The sequence below is a fragment of the Myotis yumanensis genome, unplaced genomic scaffold (genome assembly GCF_028538775.1).
Source record: "Myotis yumanensis isolate MYYU_CA2020_CCGP unplaced genomic scaffold, mMyoYum1.0.hap1 SCAF_3, whole genome shotgun sequence".
Taxonomy (NCBI): Eukaryota; Metazoa; Chordata; class Mammalia; order Chiroptera; family Vespertilionidae; genus Myotis; species Myotis yumanensis.
In genome coordinates, this window is record NW_027223754.1 from 16,394,307 (window position 1) to 16,420,502 (window position 26,196).

Consider the following 26,196-nt stretch of genomic DNA (forward strand, 5'->3'; position numbering starts at 1 on the left):
CCCAGTGATGGCCATACACTAATACCCAGCACCTGTGACTGTTGTCTTATGAGGTGAAAGGAACTTTGCTGGTGTGATTGAGTTAAGGATCTTGCGATGAGGAGATTATTTTAAGTTCTCTGGTAGCCCCAATAAAATCACAAGGGTCCTTATAGAAAGGGTGAAAGAGGGTCAGACAGAGAAGAGATGTGATGTGGAAGCAGAGGTCATAGTGATGCAGGGGCCACAAGCCAAGGAATGTGGGCACCCTTTTGAAGCTAGAAAAAGCAAGGAAATGGATTATCTCCTAGAGTGTTCAGAAGAAATACAGCCCTGCTGATCCATTTTAAACCTCTGACCTCCAGAATTGTAAGAGAATAAGTTTGTGTTTTAAACCACTAAGTTTCTAGTAATTTGTTACAATAACATAAGGAACCTAATACATTAACTCTGTGATTAATTGCTCAGTTTTCTCATCTGTAAAATGGAAGTAATAATAGAACAGAAGCATTATTTGAGGATTAAATTAGTTCATTCAAGTAAAGTGCCTGTCAAATAAGATTTTTATATATAATTTTATATGTGAATTAAATTTGGAGAGCAGTGGTTGGATCTCATGAAGAGTAGGTAGTAAAGAACACATCATGTGTAACTTAAGTCCAAATTTATTATAATTAACAAGTATACAGCTATATCCTGAAAGTCACATATATAACCATGGATCTGGAAAGGACCTTAGATTTTGAGGTTACTAATCTACTCCATTACCCCATAAGGATTCTATGCTATATTCCAACCTGGCATTTCTGTGCTATAGCCCTACAAGCTCTCTGCCATAATTAGTTCTTTGTGGAATAACTTAAATGGTTAGAAATATTTCTCCCATTTGTTAAGCCAAATACAGTACATGTCACTTCTTTTTGGAACTACATTGTATATGGCTAAGCATTTTTCTTTTTTAGAGTTCCTCTGAAATACTGACAATAGAAGTTAGAACCCTTCCTATAATTATAACTTCCTCTTACCACCTCAGTCTTTTATACTGTAGACTAAATAACCCCATTCGTTTTTTTATTCTGCTGATACGACATAAGTTTCCTTTTACCTTTTTGTAAATTTGTCACATCGATTCACTGAGCTTCCTGTCAAACCAGTTTCAGAGTAGTTTAATATGGGCTAGTCTTACTTAAATTAATTTTTAATCTTGATTTATATATTTGAACAGTTGACATTTTTTATCTCTGATTGCAAGACATTATATCTGATCCTCATTTTTTTATGTTCTTCTTTTAATACTCATCATCAATTGTCATCATTTTGCATCCTAAGATCAAGACTGATTTTGTTCTTTCATGGATAGCCAGCTGTTCCTTTTCCTCAAACTTCCATTTCTTTTAAATTAGCAAGAAAAATGATGAATTTACCAAGTCTTTTGGTCCCGTGCCCAGGACTTCAGAGGCACTAGACATGGTCTGTATTTCTTTGGGTAATGTTGTTCATTTCTACAAAATTCAGTAAAAGTGATTAGTGGTGTGCTTGACACATTATCCAAGCATATTCTCAGTCACTTCCTGGCATATGCATTTGAGTGAGTAGTCTTATAGAAAGCTTGTGCTGCCTCTATAAATCATCATTAATCATCACTGTTCCTTAATACCCGTGAATTCTCATCATTAGTGCATGTATCTTTAAAAACCTAGATTACCTACTGAGAAGAGCCTCATTTCGGCATTATTCTGATCATTAATGCTCAGTATTCTTATGTTTTACTCACTCCTGAGTCTTAGCCTTCTCAGTGTCTACCTCATAAACTTTATTACTGGATTCTTTTCCCTTCCTAACCTCATTCCTGCCTTTATTTTACTACTCTCCTTCTCTCTGACTTTTTCCGTTTCCCCTCTTCCCTTCCCTTTCCTTCTCTCTCCCATCATCACTCTATCCTACCAAATAACTGTCCAGAAATTGTGCTCTGGATCTCATACTAAATTCCTTATACCTTGGAGCGCCCTTCTTATCTCACTCAGAGAATTTGCTCCCACTTTAGTGACAGTGTTTGCTAAGTTTTGTAACCTTTCAGCACATGATAGTTTTATATGTGTGCCGTCCCCCAGTATACTGGTAGACACACTTTGCCAAATGTCTCATGGTTAACAGCGTCCTGGAGAAACATGCCTCTTGGCTTTTAATATCCAACTTTAGAGAATGTATATATCTTAAAAGTTTTTCAGCCAGTGTGTATTTATATTTATTTTCCCAATTTTAATACTTACATTTTAACAGAAAAATAAATTTCAGCAAAAAGTTGAGTCACATTTCAAATACAATTAACAGAATATCAGAAACAGGTATAAATCATTTGAAACCCTGATAAGTGTTTATAAATGGGATATGTATCTTAGATGTTACTGGGGCTAAGCAAAGTCATGTCATTGCATACCAAGAAACTGGTTGCTAACAATCATATATTGATTACATTGTTTTTTTTCAGAGCTTTTGTTATGTTTGAATGTTGTATTGTGTTTTTTAAAAGTTTTAGGACATTGGTTTAGATTTTTGTATTGGCATGTAATATATTATAATTTTTATTATTTAAATATTGTGGCACAGGATAGTATAATTATATTGGGGGCGTGTCCTTTTTTTTCTTTGAAAAAATGATTTTCAGCTGTCCTTCAGGGAGTGGGACACATCTCCATTTTCCTAATAAATTGGAAAATTCTTCTTAAATAATAATCTTATGGTTTATGTCTACTTCCATACTTAGGTGAACTTTTTTTTTTTAATTTACCAACACAATAGAAAATAGTGCCGTTTAGATAAAATTGCTTAATGCTTACCCTATAATTCCAGGTACTAGTTTCTATAATAGTTTAGTAGAGATTTTTCCCGAGATAATTTTGTTTTCCCTTAAATTCTGTTCAGGCATCATTAAAATTGTCTTAGAAAAAGATCTGAGCAGTATTGAGAATCAAATACAGGGTAAGAGTTTTAGATCTGAAACTTCAGAGGTCATTTAACCCTCCACCCTCATTTTTCCAAATGACAATAAAATGGAGGCTTCCAGGAAGCTAAAGTGACTCTCCCCGAGGTCACACCAGGAAATTGATGGCAGAGCTAGCACACACTCCAGATCTTTTATCACACAGTCCAGTGTTTTCCCTGTATTTTATACTGATGAATAAGTGGTTTGGTATTCAGTTAGGGGGGGAAAGTTTATAGAGTTTTGGCAGTAACAATTTTAAGAGTAAGACTATATGAAAAGTAGTTAATTCGAGTAAAAGATGACTTCTTAAATTGTCATTAAACACACTATGGAGTAGCGTGGTCCAAAAAAAGTTTCAACCGTCTGTCTGACATTCTGTCTGTCCAGTGTGGTGGGCACTAGCCACCTGTGCCTATTGAAAAACCTGAAATCTGGTTAGTGCAACTGAGGAACAGAATTTGTATTTTTAAAATATTTTTTTTATGATCCACTTAAAAGTAAGTAGCCATGTGAGAGTGGTGGATACTGTATCAGACAGCATACTTTGTTATGATAACATTATAGCACAGGTTATGTTTAATGTTACCTAATACTGGCTAATTAAAAAGGTCAAAGTTGTAGGAGGCAAGAGAAGGAAAGGATCTCCACCAGGAAAATACTCTGCTCAAGCCTAGATTTTGAAAGCCCCAAATTATTCTATGTTTAGAATGACTGTTGAGTGTTTAGTCTGATCATAATTCTAGACTTTGAAGCAAGTAGCAAAATGAATGAGAAGAGTGACAGGATGCAGAAGTAAGAAAAAAGCATTGAGAATGCTGATAACTGTAATTTTCCCCCTATTGTCCTGAAAATATTCATGAAAGATTATAGGGAGAAAAAAATAATTCAATAATTCTTAGAGTCATCATTTATATATAGTAGAATATCAGTTAATCTGAAATTGATCTTAGTGGAAGACATAGCTTAAACTTCTTGAGATTAGATTATCCCCTGGTGCTTTAGTGAAATTCCTTCTATCACTACATAGCTGGTTCCAAATTTTCAAACTATTAGTGAAAACATGGAATATATCGCCTAAATTAATATTTTATTTTATCTATAGGCTGTCAGTTTAGTTACAAGAATCAATTCAACTCTTATACTTGCCAGTATCTTGATGAAAAAATACTTGTATGAAAATTATCGACTCATGGTACTACTTAATACTTGGCAACATAAAGTCCTTGATAACAGGTTTTGTTTTATAATATTCTTCTATTTTTCATTTACAGCTGACTACAATATTGTATTAGTTTACAACCCAGTGTTTAGATATTTATATAACTTACAAAGTGATCACCCCAATAAATCTAGTACCCATCTGAATGTAGTTATAGTATTATTGACTATATTCCCTATGCTATACTTTACATCCCCATGACTATTTTGTAACTACCACTTTGTACTTCTTAATCCCTTCACCTTTTTCACCCATCCCTTCCCCCCTCCCTCCCTCCCCCCAACCCTCCTCCCATCTGGCAACTGTCAAAATGTTCTCTGTATCTATGAATCTGTTTCTTAATTGAAGTCTATACATAGCTCTTCCCTTGAGATACCTAAAGCATGAGGAATTAAAGCATGTTATGGGAAATGCAAAATGCATTGATCATTTGAATAGTCTCAGGATGGATTTTCTTCATTCTTAGTCCCTTGGCCCAAAATATTAATTAAAATTATTTTTCTTTTTTTGCCCATGTTTACAAGCTCATATGAAAGCTCCAATGCTTTAATATAGTTTTGATGAAAATATTTGGCTTATATTGTATAAATATGTTTTATCTGTTTAAAGCTAGTTATTGGGATTGCTTTTTAAAATTGTTTTGCTATTATTGTTTTGTTACTCTTTTGTTTACATTGCTTCTTTGAAAGCTCAGGTTTGTTTCATTTTTACTCATATATTAGCCATGTTCAGGGCCTAACAGCTAGTGAATAACACTCATGAAACCTTAGACAGTTCACTTAACTGCCTTAGTGTCAGTTTCATTAACTGTAAATGAATCTGTTGCAGATGGTCCCTTAGGAGAGTGACTGAAATTGGGGGTGAGGTGACAGGAGAAAGGTGACTTTCAAACTACACCCCCCTCATGCCATATAACAAGAGATGTTACTGATAGGCATGTATTATGCATGGTTTCAAAGTAGAGAAAAGAAAGGTCATAATTCTTTTTAGTTCCTTAGTGCTTTAAGAACTTGTGATTTCATGATCATAATCGTTCCGTGCTCTTCCATCTCAACAAAGCCAAATGAACTCATTTTTACAAAATCAAGTCTACTTTGACCCTATCAGTTGCTGAAAAAAGGGTCAGAAGCCCCTTAAAATGTTAAAATTGAGATGTCAATAATCATGACTTCTATTTATTGATGTAGGTGTTCTTCATTTTTATTCAAAAAGTAATTTGTCTTCTAACTACTTCAGAGAAATACAAGGGGAGTTTTATTTTTAATCTTTATGTTTTAGCCTTTATTTTTAACCTTCTTTCTGATAACATACCTCTTTAACACATTAACTTATATCCCACTGTGTGTGTGTGAGTGTGTGTGTGTGTGTGTGTGCGCGCGTGCACACGCTTCTCTTTACATGTATCCTATCATTAGTTTACTAATAATAAAAATTCAGACTTTGGAAAATAAACTTTTTGCTTGCTTATTTTTTTATCCCACTTACTTTATTCTAATCAAAGAAAAGTATTTTAAGCCATCCATTTTCTCCATTCCTGGCTGCTATTATCTTGATTATAATTGTCTAGTTTTGTTTCTGATTGATCTATTGCTAGCCTTTATCTGAATGTTATTAAAGAATATAAATGCTCCTTAGAGTATCATAGTCTCAGCCAGAATATTTTCAGATTCTCAGCTAAAATGGAACAGAACCTGTGGTTTGTTAAATAAGTAGTTTAGATTTGTTGTCAGAGTGCGTAAAGGACCTCCTGTATTCATTATGTTGGTTGTAGCTGCGATGTAGCATTTGAAAAATAGCTTAGACTGTTTATGGATTGTAGTCCTTGGGCACCAGATAGTGGATGTTGGAATGTATTGCAGCAAAGCTGATTACAGTACTAGGCTCCCTAACAGTAAGAGTAGAAAGCCATTTGTAACACCTATATCCGACTCTGTCAGATATATGTAAATGTTTTCTTTTGAACACTTTGATTTATTATCAGCTTATCTATGAAGGAATAACATTTTTGCAAAAACGTGCCTTTTGGAGAAAACTGTAGGTAGACTGATTTTTAGCTTTGAAGATCCAAAATACTTTGCAGTTTTACTTCCTAGCTTATTGGAGTCACATTACGTAGATTTCAATAGTAGCTACTTTCAGCCCCCAGTTTTAATGTTTTTACTGTATATAAGGGAATTTATACTTACTCAAAAATATAAACTATGTCAAAATTCATTGTCCTACTCTGTCCACCTCCTCTTTGCTTTGGGCCACTTTTCTTCCCAACTAAAGTTCACTGGAGTAGAGCATAGAAATAGTTTACATAATCACAAAACTTGCAGATCTTTAAATATACTTTGTACTCCCCTTGTTAAAAATATTTTAATATTTCCTCATTGTTTTCGAAATAATGTTCAGAGTTCTTAGAGGGTCATTCATGATCTTTCTAATTCTTCTCTGCCTCATTCTTACCCATTCCCCTGCAAGTCCTTTGTTTCAGGTTTGCAGAGCTACCATTTTCCTTCTCCCTCACCCTTTTTTACCTGAGGATCACCTGTCTTCCTTCAAAACTGTGCAAGTTTCCCATCTTCCAAGAAATCTTCCTTGAACCATAATTACCTGCCTTTTATTAATTCCCACTTAGACTAGTCTTTACGCTCTTTTTAGAACTTCAGACGATTCTTTTTATACTCTACTGTAATCATTTGTTTACTCGTCTGTCTCACTTGATAGACTAATAATTCCTTGACTACAGAGATGATAGTGTCTCTCTTGGTTTTGAATCTGGCATATAGGCCTTTCAATAAATGTTCATTGACTGAAAGACTTCTATAGATAATTCCATAATGTGATTTTCTTTGCTCTTGATATTTAAGATATTTGAGGTTATGATTAACTCACCAACTTCCATATTGCCAACTAAAATGTTTAGTAGAGATAGGTGTTTGGTTTTGGGAAGTCAAGAGCTTTATTGGCGAGGGATATAATAATACAAATCTTAAACTGTGAATCAATTAAAGAATCTGGAGTGCAAAATATGGGAAATAGGAAAGGCCAACTCTTATCAGGAATCATGCATTCTAGCTTATCTATGTTTATTGTTGGACCTGAGATTTTATTGGTATATAAAATTTCTGTAGGGAAGAATAGATTTTTAAAAATGATTTCCTTATTAGAAAATAACTTTTCACAGTTCTTAGATTTTAATGTAATCTTAATTTGAGAAGCAAGACTGAGTCTAAACTAAAAGAATATTTACCAATGATGGGTTATAGAACTTAAACATGTGCTTGGTGGTCCTGAAGTGTCTTTATAGTGTTTGCATCAATAGTCTGCATTCTGTAGCAAAACAGAAACAAAATGCAAAGAAATCTATATTTACAAGTAAGATTATAAAAATAATTTAAGCTTATTTCTTCATAGCATTAAACATAAGTATTTCTTCAGTGATATAGCAAACTGAGTCCATGTATTATTAAAGCTGAATCATAGTCCTGGCTATTCTTTTTCTCTATTGAATGAACAGACGCTATATTATTAAAATTTCTTATTCTTTAATTAAGCTTTCAAAAGAAACGTGTTTGTTAAATCTTGAATACCATAGGAAGTTTGTATTGAAGGTCTTAAATTATATACCTCTTTTTAGTCTGTGATATATTAAAAAATAGAATGAAAAAAATGTATTCACATCTCAATAGATATCTGCTCATTCACAGAGACCCCAGCCTGCTTTTTAAAAAATATTTTTAAGGTTTATTGTTTGTTACAACTTGGTACTGGATTTGTATAAAGTGTAAAGATTATAGCATGTTAGAAAATTATTGTCATTTAGAAATGTATTCACTATTTTGGTTTTTGGAGCGCTGCCTCCAAGAGGTTCATAGCATTTGGTACATAGTTCATGTATTTCTAGTCTACAGACCTACCCTATCCAGGCAAAGGCTTCAAGGTTCTGATTTTTTTTTTGCTGCTATAAAACTCAGCAATGGCAATTAATGTGTGTTTTTTAACTTTCCATGTCTTTACCAAAAAACCGAATTTTTTAAAGACAAGTAATGTGTACCTTTAAAGAGCCACATTATTTTGCTTTTGTCTCAGAATGTATTATGCTTCACAAGTATACTGTGACAGGCTGAATAGGAAAGGGGGGGAAGGGCGTATTGTCTTCAGCTGGCATGCTGTTATCAGAGGGAATGTGTTTCTGGACATGAGATTTAGCATTCATTGGTTGTCTGAAGAAAGCTACTTCATCTGAGGATTGGACAAGAAGCTGCGTCAATTTGCTGCCCGTCTCCAAGGCACTGGTGATGCTGCCTTCACAAGCTGGCTAACGTCACGGCTCCATCACCCAGCGGGGTGTGGACTATCTTTTTCTGTTCTTCTCTATTTAATTCTCTATTTGCTGCCTACTGCATTTCTTAATCTGTCTTCTGCCAAATGCTAACAGCATGATATTTTGTAATCATCTAGGTGAATACAAGAAAGACGAACTCCTAGAAGCTGCTAGGTAAGTGATTCCATTCATTTTAAGTGAGTATAATGCATTTAAGGGAGAATAGGGGGTGGGCAGGTGGAGGACTATAAAATTATAACATGGTATTGTCTTGCTTGATTTTATGCAATAATGCAGATAAGACCTTATAGTAAACCTTTGTGTATTTTACTTTACATGATTAGGTGTATTAAATGAGGCAGTCTCTCAGTCTGGTGATGATTATAAGGTTAATTGTATTTGGAACATATCTAAGGTACCTGCAAACCTTAGTTGTCCGGCTTTTCCAATGATATTCTCGGAGTATTTAAATATCTATACCTTCATTTTTCTTTAAAATTTTTTCTAATTTTCAAAAGCTTGAATGAGGGGCATAAAGTAAATGTTAAAATTCTCGCTCATTTTCTTTTGTTCTTGTTCATTTATAATTTAATTGATTAGCTTTTTACTGCATTTTGTATATCTTTTTAACTCCTGTGTTTTAGATCACTTATCAGAATAAAGTTTGCTTGTAATTAGGAAGGTGACTTTTTGCAGACAAATAAAACATAAAAATGTAGAAAGCTTAGATCTTCCAAGCTGTACCACTACATGGTGATTAACAGGAATTAATTAGGAATATATTAATTGAATTGAATATAGCAAAAGAGAGTCATTTAAAACCATATTAAAGAAATTGAAGCAAACCCATACTATTTTCCTTCTTGTGAAAAATATCTATAAATATACATAAGAAGCTCTATAATTTTAAAAGAATAACATACCTTTTTATAGGAGCGGTAATGAAGAAAAACTAATGGCTTTACTGACTCCTCTCAATGTGAATTGCCATGCAAGTGATGGACGAAAGGTAAGTTATTTAAAATATAATCTTCCCCTTCAGTAATTTCTTTTTGCTTTACAGTTAAAATGTTTGAAGTTGGCATATATATGTATGCATATATAGCCGTATTTCCTGGCATCTTTTCACTGTAACATGAAATGCTGCTGTATCTGTTATTGGCAGTTGTGACATATTCATTGAGCTGGTGAAGCATGGATCTTAAGCCTGTCTCTTTAAATGTCAGACACTGAAAGTTGTTTGTTAAATGGAACTGCAGTTTGTAGGTGATTAAAATTATAATAACATTATTTTCTGTGTATGATCATGGAAACTGGAAATATCTGTTTATGTCCTATTTACCCATTTTTGTTAGGATATATGCATTTTTTATTTCTTATTTGGCAGAAGAAGATTTGTTTACTAGATACCAATACTTTTTCAATTTAAAGCTGAGAAAATGTTGCTAATGATTTTCTTTAGATCTCTGTGACAGCCCTGCTTTTTGTTTATTTTTTTTTATTGGCTAAGTTTTTAACATGGTATATTGACACTATAAAGTCTTTCTTTAAATGGCAGTTAATTTTTAATGTTAAAAGATTGCTTTTATGTTTTAAAAACCTAAAATATATTTAACATTACACTGCAAATATTGAGGGAAATCATCTTGTGCCTAAAACTTAAAGAATTAATTCCTTTGAGATTATTTATTTTGAAATATGCTATGAAAACTATGAGGATGGATGTATACCTTAGAAATAATACATATTTTGCCTTTAAAAATTATTCTTCTGAGTTATGATTTTATAGATTAGAATTATTCAGTTTTCCTTGACTGCTTCCACACTTTTTTTCCATTCTAAAGAAATCCATAGAATAGTGGCACGGATTGAATCCTCAGAATATGTGTTGTTTGTTATTGTAGACGGCTTGTATATTATTTCACATGGCCTAATGAGTGTTCCACTTCTCTGGATAATTTGAGGAGAGACTTTACTTTCATGTAAGGTTAAATTGTGTATATATAAAACTCTAAACTAGCAGAGATTTACTAAGTACTACTAATAGCTTTGTGGAGATTTTAAACATAATAACTGCTTATTTCCCCTTAAATTTTGAGGTTGCTTTGAGGATTTTAACATTCTTGAGTTACTTTAAAGCTCCAAATTTTGTTTGGATCCTCTCAATAGATAACGTGACTTTTATCACAGTGAGGACAGGGCATTTTTATCAGTGGTAAGTGCAGCAATATCTTTAGACAGAGCTCTTTATAGAACCCAGCATACTTCAGTTTTCTATAGCCATTTTAATATTGCAGAATTTATGTGCGATTACTACGGCAGGAGTCGATTTCCATCCCAGCCTTATTCTTCCATCTTTACCCTTATATCTTGACAGCCCATTTTGAGCTCAGCAATCCTAATAATTAAGGAGCATGAACACTAATAATTAACAAATTACTTCTTCTCCCTGCCTCACCCCCTACACAAATATATATAGAGCTCCTTTATCTTTACTTCCCTCATTTCTTTTAGCTAAAACCAAATTCCTATGGCTCCTTTTCTGAATTACTCAATGGCTTTTACCAGAGTTATTGAATTGTAGTTATTCATACATGACTTTTTCTTCCACTGATATATTAGCTCTCTTTTGTATTTTGCATCGGACCAAGCCAGGCACTTTGCATATAGCAAGACCTTAAGATATGAATATTTTCCCTGATGAGCAGTTTTATTCTCTGAGTGAAAAAAGTTATCCTTTCTCTTTATCATTTAGATAATTAACTCAGAAATATGTGAATAGGGATTTTATATTTTCTATTATATATTATTACTAGTATTATTTTATTAATTTATTTTGAGTAATTGTACTATAGAGGGTGACATGTATTTTAATGTTTAGAACATTTTAAAGAACATGTCGCAAATATTCTACTGAATGATTCATAACATAAATAATGCAATAATTTTTCAAAACGTACTCTTACTTTTTAGATTACCAATTTCCCAAATTAGAAAATATTAAACAAACATTTATTAGGTTTTAGTGCTATTTCTGCACATAACAAAAATCATTTAAAATTTTCCATTGATATGCAAAATGCAAATAAAATTTCATAATTAAAATTGAATAATGTTTATATTTAAATATTACTCTTGTTTATGGCACAAAGTAGTTCTTACTAAATATACCAGTTGCAGCAAAGCCACAAAGCAGTAAATATTCTGGGTACTAATGGAGATTGGGATAAGTTCCCTTAGTCATGACATTATCTTTTGTTTTCTCATTAGTGATGTCAATAAAAATGTGTAAGCAAATCTACCTATTAAATTACAAGTCTGATTTATATATTTAATATTTTTTCAATCCATTTGCATGTATTTATCTGAAATTAGGAACTCAGGTTTTATATGAAGAGGATAAATGCACTATACACATATAGTAAGTTAGATATATAGCTTTATTTCTTGAATTTACATTTTAGAACACAGTGCAGAATCAAATTCATTTTTAGAGGGTTTCTAAATAACTATATTAATTCTTAACTGAGTCCCTGACTGTCTCTGTTTTTACTATGATTCCTGGTTTGCAAATTTAAAAGCCCATGGAAATGTCAATTTTGTAATGTTTTTAGAAAAGAATTGTTCCTTATACATTAACTAGTAGGTGGAGAATTTGCCTAGATATGTGTGGGGGTTTTAGACTTCAGCATTCCTTTCTAATGTAATGCGTGGGATTATACAATGACAGTGTAAATTTTAAATAGTCTCCTAATTCTATTCTGTGACTTCATGATTATCTAATTAGTTAATATGTGAATGTTAATATTTTTATTTCCCATACACATTTGTTTTTCTAACCTATAGAATTCTGAAAATAGTAAAGTATCATTAAGGTTTTAAGTAATTTATATTTTTATATTATTCTTTTATTTTACATATAAATCAAGTGGAACTTGACTACTTTAGAAATTTTCAGTTTTTTATTTTTCCCTAAAGAGCAAAGGCAGATTTTTTTTTTTTAAAAAAAAAACTTTGTTCTGAAATGCTACTTTTATAGAATTATATACATGTTTTAATGATGGTCACTTTAGAAACATGGGGGCACAGATAAAATTTATTCTTTTTGTGTCTTTTGTCCAGAATGATTAGGTACAACATTCCACAATTATTTTAAATTGCAGTGAAATACAACCAGATCCTTAAGACAGATTGTATTTTCAAACTTAAATTTGTTTTCATTTAATCTTCCTTTACAGTATTTTCTCTCAGATATTTTTTGTCTATTTGTTTTTGAATATATTTTTATTGATTTCAGAAAGGAAGGGAGAGGGAGAGCGAGATAGAAACATCAATAATAAGAGAGAATCATTGACCAGCTGCCTCCTTCATGCCCCCTACATACCGGAAACCCAGGCATGTGCCCTGACCAGGACTCAAACCGTTACCTCCTGGTGCATAGGTTGATGGTCAATCACCAAGCCACATTGGCTCTGCTCTGTCAGATGTTTTATTAGCAATTATACAGATGTTCTGGCCTTGATTGATATGTAAATTTAAGGACATGGTGGTCTCTTGTTAATATTTGAATACATCTCAAATTATCTTAACATTGAACCTTCTTCAGAATTCATTTAGGTCCCTCTCTTGTTATTTTCCTTTCCTGGCTGCCTTTATCCTCTTTCAGAATAAATATTCTGAATTTATCAGAATTATAACAGTGAGGAGGTTGAAGTTGGGCATTACTGTACATACTCCTAAATAGGAATACTATGTATCTTTGTCATGCCTCCTGTTGCTATGATTGTATGTCAACAAATATTGAATGTAACTAATATTTGGTTGGAACTTTATTTTTATAAAGTATTAAATGTAATTTCTGGTATTTCAGATTTTTTTCTGCTCTTTTCACTCATTTAACCAACATTCAGTACTTACATATGTAGGTTACTCTGTAAAGTGTCATGGGAGATAAAAATGTGTTTAGAGGTATTGGTTTACAGGGAGTTTAAAAATTGATGGAATGATTAAGACATTATCCAATACGTTGAAGCTAACACACTAAAAAATGTATGATTCCTTTTGCCTGTAATACAATTATAAAGTGTAGATTTAAGGTGGGGTTTGTTTTCTGGCCCTTTTATTTTCAAAGCATTAGTATTTAGTCATGTATGCTCTTCTGTAAGAAACCACAAATTTAGATTAACAAGCAATTGGAAGAACATGATTTAAATTCGGAAAGATTAACTGAAGAGTTTTTTTAAATGTCATATTTCTACTGTGTAAATCTTTGCTTCCATAAAATAGTTAATAATTTATAAGACTGTGGAAACAGAAAAAAGTAAAGTGTTTAAACACTTTTTAAAATATAGATCAATTAGAAATAAAGTAAAATTTAGTACCATCCCTTGAAGGCATCATAAAAAATTGTGTGATATAATTAAAAGAGCAAATAGGCTCTGAGGTCAGACAGATTGGGTTCTATTCTCTGCTCTTTTATTTTCTAAGTATGTGACTGTGCCTGTACAGTTTTCAGTGTATTCACTCATATGGGAATAATCATCCCATTCCACAAAGCATTTGAGAGGATTAAGTAAAATAATGTGATTATTGTATACAATTTGTAGCACATGGTAGAACCCCAGTAAATTAGGTTCCTACTCCCTTGATACATTTTTGAAGCTTTTGAACATATTTATAATGGACACCTACATACTTTTGAGTACTCTAGTGTTCCCCACTTAAACTGTCTTTATTATCTAAGCTCAGTCCCAGGTAGCATTTGGATGAAATGTAGGTTAGCAGGTAATTTACAAAGCATATAATTGAATTAATTATTTTGGAGCTTGGCCATTGTCCCCTCACCACCCAACATCTCATTGAATTAATAAATTTGTTTAAATTAGCAGCTTATAAATTCAGAAATATGTTCTTGAGCTATATATTTTTTAATAAGAACATACTTATTAAAATTAATATCTGGCTGAAAATAATGCTTCGGTATCCATTTAAATTCCAAAGCACATCCATGAAGCACAAAGAACATATAGGATTAGGTAACTTTTTGTATTTATATTTAAACTTAGGTTTATATACATTTGTCATATTGTAATACAGTATTATTGGTTAACAGCTCTCTCCTTCAGTGTAAATCTTCCTTGAATATCATGTTTGACCAGCATATTAACAATCTTTCTATGATAGATTGTTACTTTGAAGACCCCTCAATGAACTGCACCTCTCATTATTTATGCCCGTATCTAGTCCTCTCCTACACAGACTCTGACTAAGCCCAGGGCTGCTTTGACGAATAAAATAAAGCAGAAGTGTTGCTATGCCATTTCCAGGACTAGCCCCTGAATTGGTGTGGCGGCTGCCAGTTTCTTGCTTTTGGAATGCTCTATCTTGGAACCCAGCTGCCATGCCATGAGGCAGCCCAAGCAGCCCTGTGGAGAAGTCCATATGGAGAACTAAGGCCTCTAACCAGAGACCCACCTGAGCTCAGTTAGGCTTCTCAGTGAACCTAACCAGCCAGGGGTCCCAGACATCCTGGCCTCTGCTTGAACTCCCAGTCCAGCCTCCAGGTGACATAAGCCATCCTAGCACCCTAGGGTAATACTGCCCAGGTAATTTGGGAGGTGGTTTGTTATCTAATAATAGATAACTAAATTACCTCTAGTCTGAGAAAATGTAATTCAATCAATGCTTATTATCTGTTGCATCATTTCTCAGGTGGGTTACTGAAAGTGGTTCTTTCATAGCTCCTTGGGAAAATAGTGAAGATCTATACTAATAAAAGGGTAATATGCTAATTAGATCAGATAGACTGGACGTCTTCTGGACTTCATTCCAGATGTCCTTCCAGACAAAACCATGGTGGCAGAGGCTGAGGCAGAGACGGTTTGGGGTGATCAGGCAGGCAGTGGAGCAGTTAGGGGTGATCAGGCCTGGAGGAGAGCAGGTTAGGGGCTATCAGGCCGGCAGGGGAGCAAGTTAGGGGAGATCAGGACGGCAGGGGAACAAGTTAGGGACAAACAGGCCGGCAGTTAGAGGTGGTTAGGGGCGATCAGGCAGGCAGGCAGGCAGAAAGGTTAGGGGCAATCAGGCAGGCATGCAGGTAAACGGTTAGGAGCCAACAGTCCCAGATTGCGAGAGGGATGTCCGACTGCCGGTTTAGTGGGATCAGGCTTAAACCGGCAGTCGGACATCCCCCAAGAGGTCCTGGATTGGAGAGGGTGCAGGCCGGGCTGAGGGACCCCTCTCCCCTCAGTGCATGAATTTCATGCACCGGGGATCTAGTTTCAAAATAAGACCCCAAACATTATTTTAGATATGTCCAACTGCATCTTTTGGGATTGTGGTGTTACGGGAAAAAGCAGGAACTTGAAAGTTGAAGACCATTTTGAGTTAATATTGTTATTAGCTATGTGATCATGGCAAATTTTATTTTATCTCTGAGTTCTGAATTTTTTTAGCCTAAAAAATAACAGTTTGGGCTACATTAGCTCTAAGATATCTCTCAACTCTTACTATTTTAAGATTATAATGCATTTTATAATTTACTAGAGGCCCAGTGGATGAAAATTCATGCACTGGAGGGAGCGTCCCTCAGCCCAGCCTGCTCCCTCTCACAATCCGGGAGCCCTCAGGGGCAGGAGGCGACCCAGTGATCAGGGGAAGGCAACGCCCCATCACACCTCTGCTGCTGCCACTGCCGGCAGTGCAAGCAAGCCTCAGCCAGCCCTGGTTACCTGAGCCTCAGGCAGCCCTGGGTGGCTAGGCAGCTGCCATCCGAGACTTGCCTGCGCCTCTGGCTGGTCCTGGGCAGCTGCCACCCTGGCAGGGCTGAGGGGACTGGGTGCCACCATCTTTGAGGGCGGGGCAGTCAATTAGCATATTCCCTCCTTATTGGCTGTGGGTGCCGCCATCTTTGTGATGATGTGAGAGTCAATTAGCATATTCCCACTTTATTAGATAGGATTAGAGGCCCGGTGCACAAATTCGTGCACCAGTGGGGTCCCTGGGCCTGGCCTGCGGGATCAGGCCGAAATCAGCTCTCCAACATCCCCTGAGGGGTCCCAGATTACAAAAGGGTACAGGCCAGGCCAAGGGACCCCACCAGTGCACGATCGGGGCTGGGGAGGGACACGGGAGATTGGCCAGCCGGGGAGGGACCGTGGGAGGGCTCCAGGGCATGTCCGGCCCATCTCGCTCAGTCCCAATCAGCCGGCCCAGCAACAAGCTAACCTACCGGTCAGAGCATCTGCCCCCTAACGTGGTCAGTGCACATCATATAGCGACTGGCTGACTGATTGACTATCTGCCCCCTGGTGGTCAGTGCATGTCATAGCAAGCAGTTGAGTGGCCTTAGCATATCATTAGCATAATACACTTTGATTGGTTGAATGGATGACTGGACACTTAGCATATTAGGTTTTTATTATATAGGTGTTTTTTTATCAGTTAGTAGTAATTACCATAATATACAATTGGAATATTTAAGAGCCCATCGAGTCACACTAGTAAAAGACTCCTGGTATCTCTAATAAAGTTTATATGGAACCTTTTTCTCCTTTAAGAAAGTGTGGGCACATGCCTGGCTCCCTATGGATTTTAGTGGCCTATAGCATCGTCCTCTGTTCTTGCCAAATCTTGGTAGCTAAAAGGTCATACCATATTCTAATTTTCAACTTTCATAGACCATACTTCAGATGTTACTTGGGATTACAAGAAGGTCGAAATGCAGTAACTCTGCATTAGGGAACTCTTCAAGTGCTTTAGGTTTAATTATATATCTAATCACATCACATCTTTAAGGAATATCTTGCTGAGTGGTGCATGTCTTACTGTAATGCAGAAATCCCTTGGAGCAAGTTTTCTTGCCTACTTATGTTGGGATGTATTGTATAAAATCTTTATGCTTATGTATATTCATTTTATAACAATAAGGCCTTGAAAATGTCTTTTTTTAATTTTTCATTAGGGAATCACTTCCACTAAAACAGTCTCTATTTTGTCAAGCATGACATTTCTGCTAGTGAGGGTAATTAGTACCCATGCCAACTGTGCTCTCTTTGAGAAAAGAATTTCTAGTAGAAAGAGACCATAGTGTTAAAAAGTAGGTGGTAAAACTTAGGAGTTCATTTTAGTTCTGCTTAGCCACCCTCCTCCTAACTGTGATTTCTCCTACACTCATATCCAAAGAGTACAAGTTTCTTGAATTCTGAGTTTATAGTTGAGGTATAGAAAATAACTACATCATTTTGCTGTGTGTGTGATTCATTGTTAAATTTGATTTAGAGGCCAAATTACAAAAATGACACTTTTGAATCTCTTTTTAAAATTGTAACAATCTATGTTTAAAGGTACTTTTTTTGCCTCTACAAGTAAAATCTTAATAGGGTAGGGTAGATTATAACTGCAGCAGTAGCTTGAAAAATATTCATGTGGTCGAGTGGCCAGGGAATAGGAGGATCAGGAAGAAACACACTAAGTGGCCTCAGTGGCATTGCTGCTGTCCTAGTGCTTCAGGTGAGTGGGAATGGGTGCTGGTTGATAATATAGATAGATAGATAGATAGATAGATAGATAGATAGATAGATAGATAGATAGATAGATAGAAAGAAAGAAAGAAACATCAATGATGAGAGAGAATCATTGATCAGCTGCCTCCTGCATACCCCACACTGGGCATTGAGACCGCAACCAAGGCATGTGCCCTGACTGGGAATCGAACCGTGACCTCCTGGTTCATAGGTCAGTGCTCAACCACTGAACCACACCAACCAGGCCCTGATGATATATTTTTATTTATCAATTATTAAATGATAAAGAGATTTAAAAATACCCCTATAATGATTATTATTTGATTATGATTTCTTTAGCTTAAACTGTTCAGTTAACATCAGTTGACAGTATTTTGAAAAAAACTCTTAAATGTTTTTAGTAAAGGGTGAACCTTACTGAGTAAAAAGGCTTACTTAGGTACAAAGAAAAGTCTTATCTCAGAAACTCTTCTGGCCTGATGAGAAGCAGAAAAAGTGAAGATTTGGGATTTAAGACTTTGAAGCTATCTGTAGCTTTGAATTAGCATTACGTATTAGGAACAGTGGTTTGGCAGTAATACAAAACCAACATAAACTATTGACTTCTTAATTCATTGTTTACCAGTTGTATGGTGCTCAGGCTGGGATACAGTAGACTGGGTGGCTTAACAGAAACTTATTTCTCACAGCTCTGGGAAGTCCAAGGATAAGGTGCCAGCATGGTCAATTTCTGATGAGGAGCTCTTGTTCTGGCTTATGGAGAGAAAGCAAGCTCTGGGGTGTCTCTTCTTTATAAGGACACCACTACCCTTATTATAAGGGAGGCCATGTAAAGGCCCTCTCCACATAGCATCACACTGAGGGTTAGGGCTCAACTTACGAGTTCGGGGGACTGGGTGACACAAACATTATAACACTTGCTTATTTTTGTATCACTACCTTTTTTTTTCTTTTTAACGAAGTATAATCGCCCAGGAAGCCTACTTCTTCCCCTCTCCACATCATATGCATATTTATCCATTCACTCATTTGTTCAATTAAATTAGAATTATAAGAGGAAATTTCTAAAAGCATCAAGGATTTTCATAATATTCTATTTTTAAAAAAAAGACTGTTTTCAGTGACTAAGAAAACATCTTTCTCCATTAATAATGGCATCAGTAGTAAAACTTTAAAAACACTATACGTACCTTGCATAATTTTTTGAAATGCATATTTGGGTAGCCAAATTAGTAAGTTTGGAAATAGACTAATTCTAACTATACAATATTTCATATATTGGTTTTCCTTTTGTAAAGATGCTTTAGTTTTTTAATAGTAACATGATAATATCCTACTCTGAATACGATAATGTCTATTAAACTAATCTTTTAGTTTCAGAGAGGGTTCGAAACCTGTGAGATTGGGGGAGGGACCTGTGGACAGGGAGCAGAGCTAGAGATCTCTGTTCCTGTCTACCTTTGGCTCCTGAATTCACATATGCAAACTCAGAAACAACAAGGACTTCGTCACTGAAGGAACATGATGTGACAACATATCTCAAAAGTCCTAGAGGTCTTAGCCACATTGAAATCAACTAAAGGAATTTACCATTCTCCCTCTTTACACAGTTAGAAGAGCTATCTAATGATCCAAGGTGGAGTGATTCTTTCATAAATGATCTTTAAATGCCTGTCAGTGTAATGTGTTTCCTGTTTCAAGAACAAGTTATTTGTTGAACATTAGTTAGAATCTTAGATGTTTAGATTTGAAAACCTAAGATTGTAAATATTAATTATGAAAAGGAATTCCTGTGAGGTTTAGGTAGTGTGAACACTTTTCTTCTTAAAGTATAAAACATCATGTTACATCAGACCAAGAAACCTGGTTTCCATAAAGTATGCCAGCTGTTTCTCATTAAACAATGCAAAATTAATGTTGCACCCTCTGAGTGCTAAGCATTTTTTTTCCATACAAACCCTAAGAGAACATGCTAGAAACTCATTTTCATGCATACATTTCAATTTTTCTGCTGATTATGAGGCTGGAAAAGAGAAACAAATTTCTGGCTGTTGAAGAATCCCCTTGGAGTTTCCACAATGATAATATTAAGTTAAAATTGAATTAAGTTGGTATTCAGAGTGTTATTCTCACAGAGATTACCCTGTGGATTTCCCATTCTTTTTTGTTTGTTCATTTTCTTCCTCTCTTTCTCTTCCCAGTACATGCACTTGAGATAAAGATAGTCTTTGCCCTGACCGATGTGGTTCAGTTTGTTGGTTGTCATCCTGTGCATGGAAAGGTTGCCAATTCGATTCCTAGTCAGGACACACGTGTTACAGGTTGGATCCTCAGTAGGGGCGTGCAAGAGACAGCCAATCAATGTTTTGCTCTCACATCAATGTTTCTCTTCCTTTGTCTTCCTCTTTCTACAAATCAATAAAAATATATTTAAGAAAAGATTAAGTCCTTTACATTATCACTTTAAAAATAAATTTTTACTATAGAAGGCAGTTGAAGTATAGAAATATTGCTTTATATTTCATAAATTCAACAAATTTACAAATGCTTTAGGTCCCTTTCTAAAGATGATCATATATGTTACTTTGAAAGAACATTCTTTCTGAGGCTGTAAAATATCAAGCATTAGTGTACCTCTGGTCACATAGTCTATGTAGAATTCAGAAAAACTCTTTTGGAAGAGGACAGTATTGGAACCTTCACTGTGATAACTCTGACAGACAGTTAACTGTATTATCTGGCTCTACTTGAACACATTTTTTTTTTTAAATGAGAGCGTACTTGTTTGTACCAAACAACATGTGGATTTAGTGTTGAATTTAGGGTTTCACACTTTAAGGAGGGATGGTAGGTAGGAAGTTAGTCTATGTAAAGCAGTTGAGACAACTGGACAACTTGAGTTCAAAAAAGAGACCACATGACTATGTTAGAGATAGGTAGAAAAATCCTGCACTGGGAAAGAGGCAGATAAATTATCTTCTCCAATTTCAGTATTTTTTTATTCCTCCTTGTCCTCCAATATTTACTGTTTTAGACAATTTCTATTGTTGTTAAGAAGTTATACATGTCCAGGGTGCTCATCCAGTGGTATGAACACACTCTTATTATTGACAGCATTTGACATGTGGTACCCTGTGGATCAGCAAGCTAATTAAGGTGGTCAGAACTACTAAGGCAATCCTGTCACCAAAAATAACTCTTCCTGCCACTTAGCCGTACTAGGGCATTTCTAAACATCCTATCCAGAATGCCCAGCCAAAGGAAAAGGAAGAGGGTGAGGAAGAGTGCTGAGGTCAGACTGTCTGGATTTGATCTCTGAATCTGCTAACTTACTGTATTAATCCCTGTATGCCTCAGTTTCCTCATTTGTTATGTGGAGATACTAATAGTTTCTAGCTCTAGTAGTAGTTGTATAAAGTAAACAAGTTAATACATATAATACACTCTGAATAGTATTTGTTACATAGGAAGTACCCACAATATTTTGCTATTGTTTTCAAAAAAATACTTTGTATTTTCAAAATATTTTTGTATCTTCTACTTCATTTTAGCCTGAAAATAACTATGTGAGGAAGCCAAATACTGTTGTCACCCAACTCTCCCCATTACAGAGACTTAAAAACATTAAACACTCTTAAGTATATGAGTAGTATCGTGTCTATTCATGAATAGTACTGATAGAGTCCACTGACATGAGACCGTATCTATGGATAGGTGTGGTTAGCTCTAGGCACTGTGCTTTAGTAAACAGTTGACCAAGAGGCCAAGGACTAGAGGAAAAGATTCATAATAGGAAATAAAACTTTATTATAAGAGGATCTAGTAATGTGTTATCTGTAGAAAAAAACAAGTTAAAGAACACATTATTTGTAAGAAAGGTTTGAATAAAATATCTTTTTAAAAATTTATTTCTTCTTTAGCTCATTAATTTTTATTTTCCAGATGTAGTTTCTCTTTTAAATTATTTTTATAATAGCCCAAGAGTTGAGAAACTTCAAGGATATTGTCTAATCTTCATTATGGTACTACTGAAAATATCCCTTCAAAATATAGGCAGCAGTCATGAGATAAATTTATTTCCATGGACTCATGCCCATATTGATTCCTTAGCTTTTAATTTATTTTGATTCTGATTTAAGTATCACTGTCTCAAAGAAACTCTTAAATTGATCATGTCTCTGTATCTAAAAGAAATTTAATAAGCTCTGATAATGTGGTTATATTTTCTTGGGAATTTTGTATTAATGGCAAATATTTTATGTGTAGAAGGGAAACATTGATGTATCTCAACCAAATAAATTTGAAAGAGATGTTTTGTTAAGTTAGCCAGAACAGAGATGGGACAACCTACATGTCCATTGATAGGTAATGGGCAAATAATTACGGCTCTTCCCTGGCTGGTATGGCTCAGTTGGTTGAGCATCGTCGCCTGCACAAAAAGATTGCCAGTTCGATTCCTGGTCAGGGTTTGTCTCTCACATCTCTCTTCTCTCTCTCTCTCTCTCTCTCTCTCTCTCTCTCTCTCTCTCCCTCTTTCTTCCCCCCCCAATATCAACAAAAATGTATTTTAAAAAATAATAATTGCTATCCACCATAAGTACTATCCTATGAAATATTCAAGTTTCATTTGAAGGAGGAAAATTAACTTCCTTATTACATAAAATACAAGAAGATATAGGCACAAGTTAAATAATCACAAGAAAGGGGAACTAACAGTTTCTTCAACAAGGCAGTATTATGAAAAAAACAAAACAAAAAGGAGGATGAATACTGTTGAAGGCACAATATCCCAATGTATTGATCTTGACCAGCAAACCAACTTTAAAAGTTTTTGAGGTAATCAGGAAATTTGAATATTGACATGGTCATTAAATGATAACCAAGGATTACACTCTTCTCTTAGGTGTAATAAAAATATTAGGGGTTTTGAAAGAAAATGCCTATAATTTTTAGAGGCACCTACTAAAGTATGTAGGGGTTAAATGTTACTGTGTCTTTAATTTGCTTTGGAATACTTCAGTGGTGAAAAGAAAAGATAAAAGTGATAGCAGAAGCCCAGTGTAACAAAGTCTTAATAATCAATACCACTAGAGGCCCGATGCATGAAAATTGTGCAAGGGCTCGGCCCTCGCAATCTTCGTGCCCCCCCTCCCCCGCCTCCCTGCCCTGCCCCTTGCCCACTGGTCGTTCTGGAAGGTCGTTCCACCGTTAGGTCTAATTAGCATACTCGCTCTTTATTATTTAGGATTTGGTAATTTTAACTGTAGAGCAGGAGTCTGGAGGAAAAATTTGAATAGCATGTTATATTATTGAGCTTGTATGGAACTGAAAAAAACTACACTTGAGTCTTATTTAAGAAATGAATTGTTAGAAAGAGTAGTACCTTTTATTATCTCTTGCGCCAATTCCTAATAGGTTTCTTCTCCCAATTTGGTAAAGTAATAATAAGTCTTGCCTTATTCCAAATGCATGTGTTCCCTTGCACATGTGTACCCACACACAGGCACACACAATTTTCTGACTTCAGAGCGCTTTAGAAACCAAGAAACTCATCTAGCATTAAGTCTGGCTAGGTTGGGTAACCAACCATTTCAGTTTGAATGGGTTTCCTGGGACCAGGAAAGTCCTCAGCAAACCAGCATTAGTTGGTCACCCTAGTCTGAAAAATCCCAGAGGGTATGATTTATTTCAAACTGAATCTCCATCTTAAAGAAAACCAAACTACACAATACACCATGAGGTTAGACAGCTCTCCGATGACTTACATCATGATGGCTTCACGGTTGTGGTTTGTCCTTTCCTAGGGAATGCATCAAACATCACACAGGCCTGCATACAAATATAGTTGTAAACCTTTCACACAGATTTAAAGTCAGATTCACCAAGCTGAAGTATCCGTGTCTTCTGTTCAGAAATTTCTTGGTAATGTAAATCAAAAGCTGGCAATACCTTTCTTTTTTTTTTTTTTAACATCTACTATATATGAAATACTATGTTAGCCCTTAAACAGTGGTTCTCAACCTTCTGGCCCTTTAAATACAGTTCCTCATGTTGTGACCCAACCATAAAATTATTTTCGTTGCTACTTCATAACTGTAATGTTGCTATTGTTATGAATCATAATGTAAATATCTGATATGCAGGATGGTCTTAGGCGAGCCCTGTGAAAGGGTCGTTCGAGCGCCAAAGGGGTCGCGACCCACAGGTTGAGAACCGCTGCCTTAAAACAAAATTGAGATACGTTCTCCATTCTCAGTGAGCTCAGAGTGGATTATAGGAGACAGATACATAAATAAATAACTATATTATTTTCTGACAAGTGTTAGGGAAAGATTATGGCAGTTTAAGGACCAGTCTTTGATAATCTTTTTTTTTGTGTTTTTATTGCAAAAGTATTGTCCAAAGACAGAATAAAAGGAAAGGATAAATCATTCTGGAGTATTGATATTTTGGAATCTCATTTTAAAATCTTGTTTAAGGAATGTCCCAAACTTTGTACTTTATAAAAATAGGATAATAATAATAATAATAATAATAATAGTAGTCTCAAGAAATTCAGAATTAAATTTTATAATATTTTATGCTTCCTAGATTAAAAGTGCTACAGAGGTTGAGATATTCTTTTTATATGGTAATTGTTAACCTCAGAAGCTTTCTCAGCACCATTAGATCAGGGAACTCTTTCGCCTGTACCCAGCTGTCATTTGTGAGATAGCAATATGTGCTTTGTGTTAAAATGTAAATGCTAAAATTCCCTTGGGATTGAATATGTGATAACACATTTAAATCTTGAGAAATAGTTATCATGATTTCTTTGTGCACTGGAAACAAAAGATCCAAAAATTAAATTTTGGTATTCTAGACACATGATAGTATATAGGTTTTCCAAAGCTAATAACTGATCTGTAAGATTTTTCTTTTCTTTTTCTTTTTAATCCTCAGGAATATTTTGTCTTCCATTGTTGCTTGAGTTTGTTAAGAAATCATATGTAAAATTAAATTTAAGTGGGAAAATATTTTGTTACTGGAAGGACTTTAACTTTTTTAGAAGGTATTTTACTTTTTTAAAGCACTTTTATCTTTCTTTTTAATTACTAAACAAGTACATATTTTTGTTTTAAAAAAATCAAATACCAAAGCAAGAATGCAAAACCAAGACTTTAAAGCCTTTACTCATTTCCTTATATTGTGCTACCTGGACCTGTGTTAAAGTTTCACCCACAGTTTTATAACAGAGTTGTCAGTTGTCACTATTGTAGCTATGCATGTAGGATAACTTAAAGCTACCTTAAGTGCTTTCTACTGCCCTGAAGATGTGTATCAGAAAAGGCAAAGACATAAATGGCTTTTTTTTTTAAAGGCCTGATTTTAAGAAGAAAACTTTGAATTTGGGGGTTTCTTTAAGTAAGGATCCTTTTTTTATAAATGTTTTACAATATGAAAATATTAGCAATAGTATTTTTCTTACAGTAAAATAATATTTAGGTAAATTTTTAGAAAGACTATTTGTATTTACAATTCTTCCATACTTTATCACTGTACATGTTTGACTTTTTAAACATTTTTTTAAAAATCTCTTTTAAGAATAAATCTGAGGAGTATATACTGGCAGTGTATAACGTCTTAAATGTTGGATTCTTATGTTTACTAGTTTACAGACACCACAAAAATATCAAATAACGTGTATTTTACAAATGGGTCTGCTTTATTTTTTTCAAAACTGAAATTATACTCTGTTAATTATCCTAGCATTTAGAAAATTACTTTTATCATCACTTTGCCACTTGACAATTGGGATGTAAAGCTGGCACTATGTGGTAACTATTCACTAAATGTAGTCTAGGCCACATGAAGTTAATTGTTTTGTATCAGAAGATAGCATTTGGTGTATAATGTTTAGTTGTAAATTTTTTTCTGGAGGAAATACTTCTGGGCTCTTAGTAGTATTAGCTTGTGTAAATCATCCTTTGTTCTCAATTTGTACTGTTTGGTTTTTTGGTTTTTTTTGCTTTCTACCATTTCCTCAAATTTACTGCATGCGTTTTACAGATTTTTATGTGCTTTCTAGTGATACTATTTAGTTTGCATAATTAGCATTCACATTAGAATGACTGCTTGGAAAATCTCATCTGTCTTGTTCTATACCCACTCTCCCTGGGAATTCATCCACTCTCATAGC

General features: G+C 34.8%; 1 protein-coding gene across 1 annotated transcript in view; it reads left to right on the forward strand.

Annotated features, from left to right (window-relative positions):
- Positions 1 to 26,196, forward strand: part of TNKS (tankyrase) — a 151,492-nt gene that overhangs the window by 67,340 nt on the left and 57,956 nt on the right. Inside the window, exons 4-5 of the mRNA XM_070408327.1 lie at positions 8,631 to 8,667; positions 9,427 to 9,502. Of these exons, the coding sequence (XP_070264428.1) occupies positions 8,631 to 8,667; positions 9,427 to 9,502 (113 nt within the window). The remainder of the gene's footprint in view (positions 1 to 8,630; positions 8,668 to 9,426; positions 9,503 to 26,196) is intronic.